Source organism: Tursiops truncatus, chromosome 10, assembly GCF_011762595.2.
Source record: "Tursiops truncatus isolate mTurTru1 chromosome 10, mTurTru1.mat.Y, whole genome shotgun sequence".
Classification (NCBI taxonomy): domain Eukaryota; kingdom Metazoa; phylum Chordata; class Mammalia; order Artiodactyla; family Delphinidae; genus Tursiops; species Tursiops truncatus.
The window spans coordinates 71,761,013-71,775,650 of record NC_047043.1 but is presented as its reverse complement, the minus strand read 5'-3'; the positions used below and the strand labels follow the sequence as shown (position 1 = coordinate 71,775,650).

At 50.0% G+C, this 14,638-nt stretch overlaps 1 protein-coding gene across 9 annotated transcripts in view; it reads right to left on the bottom strand.

Annotated features, from left to right (window-relative positions):
- Positions 1–53: 53 nt before the first annotated feature.
- Positions 54–14,638, bottom strand: part of FLNB (filamin B) — a 138,550-nt gene continuing 123,965 nt past the window's right edge. For all 9 annotated transcript variants that reach the window (XM_033865185.2, XM_019947477.3, XM_033865186.2 and 6 more), the window contains 5 exons: positions 11,455–11,587; positions 8,482–8,658; positions 3,950–4,168; positions 2,607–2,810; positions 54–1,673 (listed from right to left, as the gene is read on the bottom strand). In XM_033865185.2, the coding sequence (XP_033721076.1) occupies positions 1,486–1,673; positions 2,607–2,810; positions 3,950–4,168; positions 8,482–8,658; positions 11,455–11,587 (921 nt within the window). In that variant the 3' untranslated portion in view covers positions 54–1,485. The remainder of the gene's footprint in view (positions 1,674–2,606; positions 2,811–3,949; positions 4,169–8,481; positions 8,659–11,454; positions 11,588–14,638) is intronic.

Below are 14,638 nucleotides of genomic sequence, written 5' to 3'. Positions count from 1 at the left end.
TCAGAGACGCAAACCATTTACCAAAGGACACCATCCAAGAACACCTGGGGAGCTTATGGAGCAAACGCTGTATTTAATAAGTTATAAGATACAATTTACAGTTGGCATTTGGTTCCAGTTTTGCTTCCACATCCCAGTTTACGAAGCCTGTGGTCCTTTCACATCAGGCTTCGGGCCACTCCAGTTCCTAACAGGTGGGCTTTGCCAACACTCACCCTCAGCTGCTACACCTCGGGGAGGGTCACCCACCTCACCCTGTCCCATCCATGGACACACTCGAGATGACAGTGGCCACCTCCTCAGGACGAAACAGCAAATCTGAAAGGGCTGCCGGCCCAGACCACACGACACATCTGGGCCCTGCGGTCAGGCAGTCCCCGAGTGCTTTCACTTTATTCCAAAGCAGGTCTGCAAGAAGGCATGCAAAATGCCTCATACCCCCCATTTTCGGAATTTTGCACCTGCTCACTATTGCTTTCCAAAGAGCCTCGGGTGACACGTGGTCAGGGCCAAATACGCTTTCATTATTTCTGCAAATGGTCAAGGACCACCAATGAGCTGCTGTCCTTCCCTCCCCTGTTATTCCCTGACTTTCAGGCCAAAGGTTGGCAGGAGTTTCCTTCTATAATTATCTTCCAGAAAAAGTTCACGCTGGGGCTGCCTGGGGGTGAGTGTGGAGTGTTAGGTCACGTGACAGGCCTCTGCTAACACCTGGACCCACCTGCGGTGTCTCTGGACATGCTGGGGAGACTCATCAAACAGACAAATGGCTGGAGCGTATGTTAAGAACAGGGCTAGTGTTGGTTAAAAAAAAAGGGGGATCTTTGGCAAGTGCAGGGGCTGCTTGCCACTGCAGAGTTTCCTCAGACCCAGTGACTGAAACGGACTTTGAAAACAAAAGCAAAGACATGGCTGTCAAGATGGTCACATGCAATGACTCTGCAGGGAAATAAGTAGCAGGATGAGGGGAGAGGCACCAAGAAGCCATTTCGGCCAGTCTGTCACCTCGGACACTCTGCCCTTTGAGAGATGGGGGCGGGGTGGCAGTAGTGTTAAAACTGGTGTCACCCAATGGCCTTTTCTTACGTGATAGGGTCATCTTCTTTTATAACGACAACATAAACTAGGCGTCCCCATTTTCCCTGCCCTTCCGTCCAGTCCTGTTTTGCAAACTGACGAGACAACTTCACGTCTTAAAAATATCAGCCTTGTCTGTTCTTGTTCTGTCTGCAGGGGGTGATCTGTGCCAAAAGAGGTCCAGTTTGCCGGGCCTATTGAACAAATTTGCATTTCCTGAGTCCCCAACATGACCCTGAAGAGTCAAGTTTAGGACTTCTTTCTGAAGGTACTTAAAAAAACATGGCAATGTTTTTGGGATGGGGTTTCAGACCCGCAAACGGGCTGGAGGACTTTGTATAAAACGAGTTACAAACAAGCAACAAAAGCAACCACCAGAACGCCTCCCAGGACTTGATGAGGACTGTTTTAAGGCACCGTGACATGGAAGGGGCTGCCAGGGATGTGCTCCTCTCCCCACTTCACGGCCAGAACGTAATCCCCCTTCTCCTTGACGATGTATGTCACACTGTATTGTTGGTTGCCCACATGCTTCATGGAGACTTCTTCACAGGGGGTGGTGGGCCCGTGGACCCCGATCAGCAGCATGTTGGAACCTGGGAGGCAGAGGAAGGTGGTTACTCCATGAAGATGCATCCCAGAAGGCAGAGGAAGAGGGGGGGATATGGGAGCCAAAGGAAAGATACCAGTTACTGCCTGTTAAGCTTCTCTGATGATGCTGGGGACCTTTGAGAGGTGGGAGAGTGCAGCAATTACGAGCAGGACTCTTATGGCTTCAAATCTCTGCCCTGCCACTTCCTGGGTGGGTGACCTTGGATATGGTACTTCACCTCTCTCTGCCTTAGCTTCCCCATCTGTAAACAGGGGATGACACTAGCACCTACCTCATGGGCTTCTTGTGAGGTTTAGAGGAGTTATTGCATGTGAAGCCCTTAGCACACAGTAAAGGCTATGTAAGTGTTGGCTACTCTGATCTCATTTATTCTCATGAGAACCTTCAGGAAGGTCCTATGACTATTCCCATTTTAGAGAGGAAACTGACTTTTAGAAAGAGATTTAGTAACTTTCCCATGGTCACTCGGCTAATAAGCTTTGGAAATTAAGGAAGGAAGGAAGAAAGGGAGGGAGGGTGAGAGGAAGGGAGAAATAAGTAAGTGGTGAAGCCAGGTTTCCAGCCCAGATGTGCTAGATGCCAGAGCCCAGGCAACTAACATTGACACCCAAATAAATACCCAAGTTCAAATGGCAATTACAGCAATTAGTGACAGAGGAGAGGCCAGGTTACTGATACAATGCAATGAGGATAACGCGACCTTTCCTATGCACCTTGAGGGCATTTGGAAAAAATCAAGAGGCAAATCATTTAAAAATATTAAGTGCAGAACAGGGCAATGAACACGGTTACTTGCAAATGTCTGGGTTACATGGGTGGGTGGGCACTGCAGACCAGAGCAGGAAAGACCAAAGTACACAGAACAGAGGGTGCCACCCCATGCCCTCCATTCCCCGAGCAGGGCCAGGCTGCCTACCAGCTTTGCTGCAGTCCACCAGGAAGGAGCTCTTCTGGCCCACAAATGCCTTCGAGAGCCCCGCCCCCTTGGAGGTCACCTTGCTGGCATCTGAGGATGCCTTGGGGATGGCGCTATAGCAGGTCTCCGTGGAGGACCTGGTCACTGACTCCACCAGGATGGATGAGGTCTCGTTGGCCGAGCCGGGGCTGACCAGACGCTGGCCTAGGACACGGAAGGGAGAGAAGCAGGCATGACTGACCAGACAAGGCAAGTACCCCATGCAGAAGCCCCAGAAGAGCCCCGGCTCCCCAGCATCTGGATCCAAAAGCCACCACACCCCTACCTCATGCCCCCCAACACCTGGATCTAAATGCCACAACTTTTCCATCTCACCCCCCATAATGTCTTCTGTGGGGTTCTGGAGTCCTGTCCCACACAACTAAGATCTGGTTTCTGGGTATATGGGAGAGTCTGGCCTCGGCTGACTTGACCTGGAAGTCCTTCCAGGTCATAAGCATGGGCCCCAGGAATATAACCACGTGCCGCCCTATGGAATGGATATCTTTCCATTTATATAAAATACTCTACGTATAAGCAGTGTAAACATGTGGGACGACACTGACAAAATACCAAAAATGATTCGGCATATTTTTTTTTTTTTTTGGGTGGTGCGGCGGAGCTTGTGGGATCCTAGGTCCTTGACCAGGGACTGAAATTGCGCCCTCGGCTGTGAAAGCGCTGAGTCCTAACCACTGGACTGCCAAGGAGTTCCCCTCTCGGCATATTAGAAGATGATTTTTCTATCTGAATTTTTAATTTACTTAATTTTAATTAAATTTTCTGCAATGAACCTATGCTACTTATATGACAGTGAACCAAGCAGAAAGAGACACGTGGAAGGAATTCACCACAATATTTATGGTGGTTACCTTGGGTGGTGGGCGGTGAAGTGGTTTTTACTGTTTGGTATTTTTTCCAGTGCTCTGAAGGAGGCACATTTTTATGAATTTAATAAAAACTTTTGATTATTTTAAAAGTGAAGGTTAGAAATGAGGGGAATTTTCAGGCCCTGACCTAAACAAATAAGTAAGATCTCAAATATGTAAACATTCCTTCTTTTCTGTTTGAGACAGAAAACCACCTAATGTGCTTTCTCAACTTCTACACCCCTACTCTGCCTGCAAGTTTTCGAACATGCAGTCACTCTGACATGTCCTACCATTTCTTTACATTCAAGATTCAAAGCAGATTCAACATCTCTAAAATCATCCAGTTTCTACTATCGAATAGCTCTGCTGATAATCTGACAAGATCACCTCCACAGGGGGAAGAATAACTTTAAAGGTGTCTGTGGTTGTTACCTGTCACCTTGGCCTTGAACGGGCTGCCCACGATGTGGTTGGGCCCGCCATATTTGACGCCAATTAGGTAGCTTCCAGGAGCCATGGGGGTGTACATGACTTTGTACCCTTCGGGGGTTTCCTGGCAATCCATTTTAACCTTGGACGGGCCTTCAATGGTGACGGACAATGTCCCTGGCCCTGCTCGGGTGGTGTTGATGAAAAATTCAGACTGGATACCTGGGAGAAAGGAAGCAGGAATAAAGATCACGTGGAAGGTTTGGAGGGATGGGGAGGGTGTGCTTTGGGGAGCGTTCTGGGGGCCCTGAAGCAGTGGCGGGGCACACGGAGGTTCCCTCTCAGAGGGGTCACCTTGGTGGCACGGGAACCCACCAGTACTAGCTCTGAGCTGCTGGCGCAGAGAACCTCAGGCCCTGGGGGATGGTAACCCCTTTCCAAGGCCCAGGCAGGAGTGTGGCCAACATTCTGTCCACAAGCACGCACCGCCTTGTTTTCTCCTCTGGGCACGAGCTGTGGCTGAGGGCGAGAAGCCTGAGTCATCAATGAGAGCCTGAAATGTTGCTTCCGCCCCCAAGGGCCAGCTCTGCCCCCAAGGGTGGGGGAAGCGTGGGCCCCTCTGACCTTTCCTTTCTCCTCTGGTTGGACTTGGAGAAGCCCAGGCAGCCCAGCGCTGCCTCCTTCCTCCTCAGGCTCCTAGCCCCAGACACCACGCTGAAGACCGGGGTAGCCGCTAGGACCTGCCAGCCCTGCCACTTTGCCTTGAACACCAGAAACAAGAACAGGACCAGAACAGCAGCTCCTGCTAATACCACTGGCACCACTCCGGCTCCAGATCCTGTGCCCATCATTTTACATGCCCAGTGATTCGTCTTTAACAAACGACAATGAGGCTCAAGGAGGTTCAGCCACATGCCAATCAGAGATACAGGAGAAAGGGGCAGAGCTGGTACTGAAGCAAGTCTGAGGGGGTTCAGACCCCAGGCCCGTCTCCTGGCCTCTGGATGGGCAGCGGGGCTGCCTCAGATGCCCTAACTGCAGCTCCAGGACATCCTACTTCTTGCCTGCCTGGTCCATGAGGGCCTCCTGCATAGACATCCTCCCTCGTGACAGAAGGAAAGCTGGGCCCAAAGACAGTGCCAACCAATGACCACTGTGGCGTTCCTGCCTGAGCCCAAGGCCCTGAAAAAGGCCCCACTCCCCCAGGCCCCTTTCTAGTTCAGAAGGGGAAGAGGCGGTCAGTCACCAGCTGCACACCTGCTACAGTGCCCTCTACGGGGCATCCCCGGCATAGCATTCTGCGGGGCTGGGCTTCTTCTAGAGCCCTGGACGCGCCCCAGCTGGGAACTATTTTGGTTTAATTATAGCTCGGAGGCCGCCGGAGAAAGAATTACTGTTCTGGTTATCAATAAGACAAAGGAGCTGCTATCATGCAACCCGGAATACAACCCAGATGTTTCTGGAAAAGCTCCCGAGGCTCCTGTCCCAGCACCACCCCCTCACCCCGCCTCCACAACTGTCTCAACCTTGTCTCTATACTGTGCAGCCCAGGAGCCCTTCACTCAGCCGCTGCCCTGCTGAAGCAAGGGCGTTGGGGGAAAGGGAGGGGTATTCAAACAAGGGACAGCGTTTCCACGAAGCAGCTGCAAGTGACAGCAAGGAAAGATACTTCTAAAGTGAAGATGAAAAGACCTGGCTGCAGTAGAAAGGACAGGATTGCTCCATTCCTAAGAAACATCAGTCCATCCTGATTGTGAGGGTCCAGAAAGGAAGATGAGGTGGGAAAAGAGAAATAAGGAATTACAGGGCAAGAGCAACCTATCAGGTGGGCTCCTTTATTATTCCCATTTTACAGGAACAAAGTGGAGGCTCAGTGAGGTCAAAAAACTCACCCTAAGACACACAGCTGGGGAATGGCTGAACTGGGGTTTAAACATAAGGTCTGTCTAACCTGGAGCTAATGCACTCGTCTGAGAGCAGATGGGAGAAAGAAAATCCACATGCAGGAGTCCCTCTCATCACCACCTCCAGCCAGAATCAGTACCCCAGACATCTCTGGGCATGGCGGTGTTCCCCTGTACCCCCGTGTATATACAGATGAGTTCCTGTGAGTTTAATGCATGTTTAATGCAGCCCTACTCCATCTTCAAGGTGGGTGAGGGGTAACGGGAGGGAAGGAGGCTCTCCCCTTACATCTCGTGCACACTGGGGTTCCTGGGGCATTTCATCAGGAAAATGGCTCTTCCAGCCAGAGAGTCTGGAACTCCCTGGTCTAACTCCTGACCTTCTCAGTCCCTCTGCAGCAGACAGTCCCACCCCAAATTCTCCACATTCCCTGCTCTAAAACCTGCAGAATTGACCATTTAAAGCGTGAGCCAAGAGATACCGCCAGCCCACCCATAAAAACACAGGGAAGCTTGCTTTGTTCCGAAGGTCAGGATGCAGGCCCTCCAGCAGCCGGGCAGAGACACCTTTTCATTCCACACACACTGCAGCTGTGTAATCCTGGGATGGATATTTGGGAAAAGGCCTGGGAGCGGGAGGGCTAGAAAAACAAGACGCCTTCCCCTCGACAAGAGCAATATTTACACAGGATTTGAAACAGGCTTGTTCTGTACCTCTCCCTCCTGGCTGGAAGTCTCCCTGCAAGACCAGCTCCTTCCCTCAGCAGCATCCAGTGCTGGCAAAGCACAGCCTGAAACCTGAGCTCCTGAGAAGGCTTGCGAACAGCCAACAGGAAGCACGAGAGGCCCTGGGCACAGCAGGTGTGACCCAGCAGGGGGATGGGTGGCTGCTGGCAGCACAGGAGACCTCAGTGGCTGCTGCGGGGCCTGGACCAGGGCCTGCTGGGGCTCCAAGTGCCAGGAGGACCCCACCTGGGCTTCAAGGGTGGATGGCTTGTCAGGAGCCAAATGCCTGCACTACTGCCTGGGGACCTTCCAGCGCAGCTGGGAAGATACGTGTCCTTGTGTAGGACACCCCACAAAGAAGGCCAGGGATGTAGCCACTGCCTCGGGGCGAGCCAGCCATTTAGGGAGGCAGCAAAACTCGGGGGTTAAGCGAGCAGGCCTTGAGGTTGTGAGCCTGGACTGGTTCTGGCTCTGCCCGCTCCAAGCTAAGTAAGCTCGGGGAGTGACTCAACCTTTCTGAGTTCTCACTTTGCTCATCTGTATAACGGACACTGCCTAGGGTGAAACAATACAGTGCCTTTTACAAAGGGCAAGCTGCTGGCCCAGAGTTCAGTGTGGAGCCAGACAGGATGGGCCTGGGGAGATGAGAAGTGCTCATGCAGACCCTGTGGGAGGTTCTGCTGAGGCCACTGCTGGGGCCAGAGTCGCAGGGTGGCACACCAGCCGGTCAGTCACTCCTGCACCCGGGCAGGGCCCCTCGTCCCCTTACGACACTCACTCCACAGGGCTGGATGCCGGGAAACCACGGCCACTCATCCCCTTGCCTGTGGGTCTGCTCTGTCCCACTCACCATGTGGGGTAGGGGGGAGACTAACAGCAAAATGTGCACACACAAGGAACTCAAGAATCCTTCCTAAGAGGCCCCAAAGTAACACTCAGACGCAAACTGCGTCCCAGTGAGTCCACGCCTGCAAAGAAACGTAAGTGGACAAGCTCCCCACCCTGGCATCTTCCGTAACAGTGACACACTAGACACCCCTGATGCCCACCTCTACATTCACTGTATGGACACTAACTACAGCCATTACGAGGCAGGTAGATCTGTAGGTTTTGACATGGAAAGTTCCTTAAGAGGTCAAGTGACAAAAGCAAGTTGTACTGAAATACAAATAGCACTAAGACTATTTCTATAAAATAAAACTCCATGTCTACCTTTTTAACAAACCGACTAGCCAAGCAACCAAGTGACCAAGAATGAAGCCCAACAAAGAGACAATTGGAAGGTCCTCCCCTGATCGGTTAAGCCGTGTTTCCTCCTGGACCCAGAGGGAGGGAGGGAGGAGAAGCAAGATGGAACTTTACATACTTCCTCACTGCCAGTATTTTTCACAATCAAACGTGTTCCATCTGTGGCAAAGACTAAAAAAGAATTTGACTGTTTTCGTCTTTTCTCCTCCCCCGTTAGGATTAGAATAAAAAGGAGCCAGGCTGTGACAGGTCTTACTGCCGACTGAATGTGTTTCTAGGAGGCCAGGGTCCACGAAAGGAGCTGGTGGGTAGGGGACCTCCCCAGAGGCCCATTACATGCATCATGAACTCTGTGCAGGCAAAGGAACCCTCAAAACAAAAGATGCTGTGCTGTATTCCCTATCAGTGTCCCAGTCCTAAAAGAACCTGGCAAAGGAAGACAGCTGCAGCACCACAAGGAGTAATGAGCTGTGAGAACGCAGCCATCAAGCCCTCACTCTGGATTTACCGCAGGTCAAGCGAGAGCCTCCCAAGGGTGCATTACTGAAGTTTCCCTGGGGAGAGAGGATGGCAGGCTTCCCGGGGGCTTGCAGAGTTCCACCTGCTCTTCCCCGGGGACAACTCCGTTAAAGACAAGAGGCAGAGGCAGTGTGTTACCTGTGGTGCCCCCCTCCAGCCCTGAGCCGTAGGCGGACACCAGGGCAGGGTTCCCCGCTTGTCCGGGTTCCCCGACTCGTACTTTGAAGGGACTTCCAACCACGTGGCTCCCGTTGAACTTGACGTCGATCGTGTGGACACCATTCTCGTGGGGGATGAAGCGCACAGCATACTTATCTGGGAGAGTGAACAAAGGCACAGGGTAAAAGTGGGCCCGTGGACCCGACCAAGGTGGGTGGGGACAAAGGACAGGAGCCCAGCCTGAGGGCCGATCTTACATCACTAACAAGAAATGGCCCTGCTGCAAGCCTGGCACCCAATATGTTGGTGATCAAAACCAGATGGGCCTATTTGTCTGCACCTAGACAGCCCTTTGGGAAATGCATCCAAATCTCAAATTCTGTGTTTAATCCTCTGTGGCTTTGGCCTCAGAAAAACACTTCCTTTATGAAAAGCTCACTTCTGGCGCAGTTTCTCTGCTTGGCCAGGGGAAAAAATGGTTCCAATTGAGACTAATGCTCCTTAATTAAGCTCCAAGCTAGCAACAGCCCCACGGGGCAATGGCCAGGTTTCTCACTGTGTGTCTGGCTCACAGCATGTGGTAAGATGATCTATAAACTGAAATGGGCACCTAGAATATCCTTCCACCATGCACCACTTGACCACCCCTTCCTCCTTGAAGTGCTCCCAGCTGGGATGCAGAGTCTGTTCTCCTCCAGTCAGTCTCTCAGCCTCTCCCTGGCTCCTTGTACCCTCCATCCCCTTCAGAACTTTTGTTGCTCAAAGCTCCACCCAAATCCTCTTGTCTTCTCCTCTGGACTCTCTCCATATGGAGCTGCCACCCATATCCTTCGACACTGCACGTCCCCCATCAGTCCCCAGCTGGTACCCACCCCTCCTCTCTGAAAGCCAAAAGTGATCCCACCCCCATGTCCACGTATGGTCCTTGATTGGGTCAAATTAATGTGGGATAGCAAGGGGAGAAATCCCTCTTTCCCCAAGCCTAAGTCAATTAGCACATGGCATTTAGCCACACAGGAAGGGACTCAGGAACAGGCATGTATGTTCAGTGAGATAGGAGGGGAGGTTTGCTGGAGACTTCTGCAAAAGGAGCATCTAAGACTTCTGGAGAAAGAATCTTGAGGAGAGAATGTCTCTCTTGATTGGTGTCATGCGCTGCTGCAGCCACCTTACCACCGAGAGGAAGGCCACTTTCAGAATGAGGTCCACAAATCAGAAGAAAGAGCAGAGATGTTTGGGGCCTTGGAGAATATAGCTGAATGGCTGAATTAAATTGGTGCTGAAACCCATCTTAGATCTTGAACTTCCCACTTACGTGAATTAACAGACCCCCTTGTAATGGACCATGTGTGCAATGGACCCCCTTTATTATGTGAACTGGCTTGAGATGGGTGTTCTGTAATTTGTCACCAACGGCATCCTAACTGCGTCAGGCTGGTGGTCTCAGACACTGCTAGGGCTTCAAATACTGCCTGGGGCTGAGGACACCATATCTCACTTGGTGGTTAAATTCCAATGCAGTAGAGATCTATTAAATGTTCCCACTTGGATATCTCAGGGACACTTAAAAACCTCTCAGAAAATAAAGTATTCAACTCTGTAAGGCAGTGACCAGCCCTTGCTCACCCATGGCTGCTGTCCTGAGCTTTGTTAACTGCACCATCATTTTTCTACCCCATCACCAAGCTACACGTAACCTTTCTGAATTCACTTTCATTCCCTATGGCCAACTGGTCACCGAATGTTATAGTTCTCTGACCTCAAGTCCTTCCTCTGCATTTCTAACACTGCTGATTAATCCTGTTTTCTCAAACGGACCACTCTGCGAGCGTCGGCTTACCACCTTGCCTTTCAGATGTACCAACACATTCACTATAATGTGGTCAGACTTAAACCATTATCTGACCAGATATGGGTTTAGAGCCCACACATTTGTTCCTTCTGAGGCTCCCCACTGCCCTTTCTTTTTCCGCCCAGTGGGAGGAAGATGTCTAAATGCCAACCCAGGTCCCAGGTGTCTACCCTCACTGCACGCAGAGCAGGGTACGCAGTAAACACCCAATAAGGGCAGTGGTCACAGGGCTCTTCCTCATGTATCAGGGCCCATATTCAATGTTACCTCCTCCGAGAAGTCCTTCTGACCTTGTCAAAGCAGAAACCCTTTTCCTCTCATGCTCTGACCATCTTTACCATTTGGTTCTCAATTCTGCTGTGCTGTTGGTGATCAGCTGGGGTCCTCACCTGTGCACCGCACCTTTCTGGCTCACACTCTTTAGGTCCTCACTAGACTCTGTGCTCCTCCCTGAAGGCAGGAATCATGACTTCCTCAGCCTTACCTTCCTGTCAAGTCTCTGATACTTAATAAATGTTCACTAGAAAAATGGTCTCGTTCAAGTTGATTGACATCACAGAATTCCATACACCAAGGCAGCGAGCAAGAGAATCTCATGCTATTAAGTCCTACTGGGGACCCAGATTCTCTCTTTCCTTTTTTTAGCCGCACGGCTAGCGGGATGTTAGTTCCCCAACCAGGGATTGAACCCGGGCACTCAGCAGTGAAAGTGCAGAGTCCCTGGACCGCCAGGGAATTCCCCAGATTCTCTTTTCTTAATTTACAGCAATCAACCTTTTTCTCAGAGTAGAGAGAGATCAGAGTGTACTTATTCATTTCATAAGGTAAACAATAAAGATCTGTGATATTTTATTAAAATATGAGAGAACATCACAATGAATGTCATGTGAAAGAAATCTGAAAAACAACTGAAAATAAAGAAGTATTTGTTTAAAAAAAAAAAAAAAAAAAAAGCCTGCCCCTGGCAAATGTTTATACCCTAATTTATAAACAGTGTCTGGCAACAGCAAAGGGAATCCGAAGGCCTTGCAGAGGCTGATGACCCCTCCGTCAGGATACATGTTTGCAGAAACATTCCTGGTGCGGGCGCTGGTGCTTACCTGGCTCCAGCTCAGACACGTGGCATTCCTCCACGGCTCCAGAGGGGCTGTGCACCTTTGCATCGATCTTGCCTTTTGCCCCATTCAACCTTATAGCAAAGGAGGCTGGCTGGTTAACTTTTAATCCTGATTCCTGAGAATTTAATACATGAGATGCGTTACAGCCCTCGGCGTTCTTGCTCGACAGCATACACAGACCCAACCCAGGATTCCAGCGGGGGGACAGTTCTCATGCAAACAGGCCTGGAATATGTTTTTCTATATAACACCTGGCAACAAAAGAGCAGGTTGAGTAATTCCACGTTTCTAGCGTTAAATATAAGAAAGGAGAGACACACATCTGCACGGTCTTGTATCTAAACCATCTTGATTCAGAGATGGTTCCTAGGTGTGGGGACTTAAGACATCCTGGCCAGCAGGATTACAGTTTCAGCATCCCAGACAAGAGCTGTACAGGCCAGAAAATGCAGAATCTTCCAGATCTGCCCCCTCCCTCAAAAAAGAAGAAAGAAAGAAAGAAAAAAAAGACTTCCTCTCCCCACCGCCTTTTTAGGAGGAGGCTGGCAGCCGATAAAACCCTGCACTCACTAACATGAACGAAGGCTTTGTATCTCAAGGGTGGAGATGCAGAGAACTTTTAATAAACTTGTAAAGGGCCACACATGATTTTTCTTTCATGCAGTACTGCACAGTGGCTAAAAACCAGCAGAACCTGGATTTACTGCCATTTCCTAGCTACATAACTAAACTGTTGAACCTGTTTGAGTCTCAGTTTCCTCCTCTGTAAAAACAGGCATAATAACCAAATCTACCTCAGAGAGCTGCTGTGAAGATTAAACGAAGTTATGCATTCAAGGCACTCAGCACAGGGCCTGGTCCATACATAGGAAAGTTTAAAAACGTCAGCTCCTATTAACATGCATTTAGAAGTTGTTAGTCCCCCCCAAAAAAGCCATGGGAGAAGTGTAGCTTTTGCTCTTGAGTAGATCAGTTTCACTCTCCATGCTTTGTCTTGGAAACTACATCCTCTGCTGGGAGAAGGGGATTGGAAGTTCAGATGCTTAAGATATCTTACGATTGGCCAATCCTGAATAGCAAAATTTTACAAGCCAGCAGTTTTGATGTAAACATGGTTGGACAGCTACTCAGATGATAACTCTAAAGCAGCAGGGCTCACACGTAATGTGCAACCGAGGGTCTTGTTGAAATGCAGATTCTGATTCAGTGGGTCTGAAACGGACCCTGGGACTCCATGTTTCTAAGAAGTTCCCAGGGGATGCTGAGGCTGCTGGTCCAAGGATCACATCTTAGCTTCAAGGCGCTATAAGCACTGCTGCCTCGTTCAGTAGTCACTAGCCACATGTGGTTATATACAGTTAAATTTAAATCAATTAACATTAAAAACTCAGTTCTGGACTTCCCTGGTGGTCCAGTGGTTAAGAATCCGCCTGCCAATGCAGGGGACATGAGTTTGAGCCCTGGTCCGGGAAGATCCCACATGCCGTGGAGCAGCTAAGCCCGTGCGCCACAACTACTGAGCCTGCGCTCTAGAGCCCACGAGCCGCAGCTACTGAAGCCCGCGTGCCTAGAGCCCGTGCTCCGCAACAAGAGAAGCCACTGCAATGAGAAGCCCGCGCAACGCAATGAAGAGCAGCCCCCCACTCGCGGCAACTAGCGCAGCAACGAAGACACAACACAGCCATAAATTAAAACAAAAAAACAAACAAAAAAACTCAGTCCCTCAGTTACACTAGCCACATTTCAAGGGCTCAAGAGCCACATGTGGCTCATGGCTACCATACTGCTCATCGGAGATGTGGGACATTCCCACCGCTGCAGAACATTCTACTAGACTGAGCTGCCCTAGAGGTTACAGATGACGGAGGACTGAACACAAAATTAAGGAGTCTTTGATCGCCAGACCACCCCCATGCCACACCCTCCCCTACAGAATGCCAGCCAACTCCAATTTTCTAAAAAGTCTCAAAAGCAAGACAAAACAATACATGCCTCTCTTTCCTAACCAGCACCAGATGTTGCCGTGCAGCCTTGCCAATAAATCTCCAGTAAATAATTTACATATCACTTGGCATCAGGTGACGTGGGGAGAACAGGGGACAAAGTTGACACACAGGTCCCTCCTGTTGTAGCAGCTGGTTACACAAGCTTGACGGACATATCAGCCTGAGGCATACTTGTTTAAATATTTTATGACCAAACTGTTATAAGAGGACTCTATGGAAGTTTCTTGGAGCCGATTTCTCCACATCAGCTCCTTTTGGACAGAAGCGTTTACGTTACCTGAATTCACTTGCCACTAAATCCTTAAGAGGGAGATAAACGCCTCACAAGATCCAAAAGAAATCTTCCAGATGCATGAAGGCAGCTCTTTGCCCTCAGCAAATGCCAGCTTTATCTCCCTCCGTAGGTTTTAGTTAAGTTGGCCACAGAAGGAACTTCTGTTAAGAAGTCTTTAAATGAAACACAAGAAAAACATCTGCACCACAGTGACCAGTCAGTATCCTTGGTACTCTCCAGATGAGGCCGCTTCAATCTGTAGACCGTGACCCTGGTCTGGGTTCTGTTTGGGTTCCCTAATGTTTGAGACAACTAGCAGTACCAGTCCCCCTCAGGGGAAAGTTAGACTCTCAAATGTACACCAAGTACACGGAACCAATCTGAGGTATGAGGTTGAGTTTTCATCAATCCAATATGTTCAAGAACTGGGGGGCAGCTGAAGGCTATTTAGAAACCCCTCTACCCAGAAATCACATTCTGGGATTTTGGTGTTATTCCGCAGCCAAACTGCTACATCTGATTCAGTGTCCTAAGACCCAAGGGCGTCCCCAATACTTCTTAGTTTGGCTGAAGGCTCTAATGCAACCCCGAATTAAGCGCCCTGTTTAAGCCAGGGTGAAAAGTTGCATTTCCTGCCATTCTAAGAGGTTGGGCTATGTAACCACCTGCCACATGCCAGGGTTGGGATTAAGGTGGCCGCTGTTAAGAGCATGGCTCTGGAACCCCCGAGACCTCACTCTGCCTCATTCTAGCTGGTGCCCATAGCTGGATCCTCTCTGCATCTCAGTTGTTCTATCTTTAAACGGGGGGTGGGGGTCAAGAAAAGCTACTCACCAGACTGTGGCAAGGATTTAGGGAAATAACACTGATACAGTTCTTAACACAG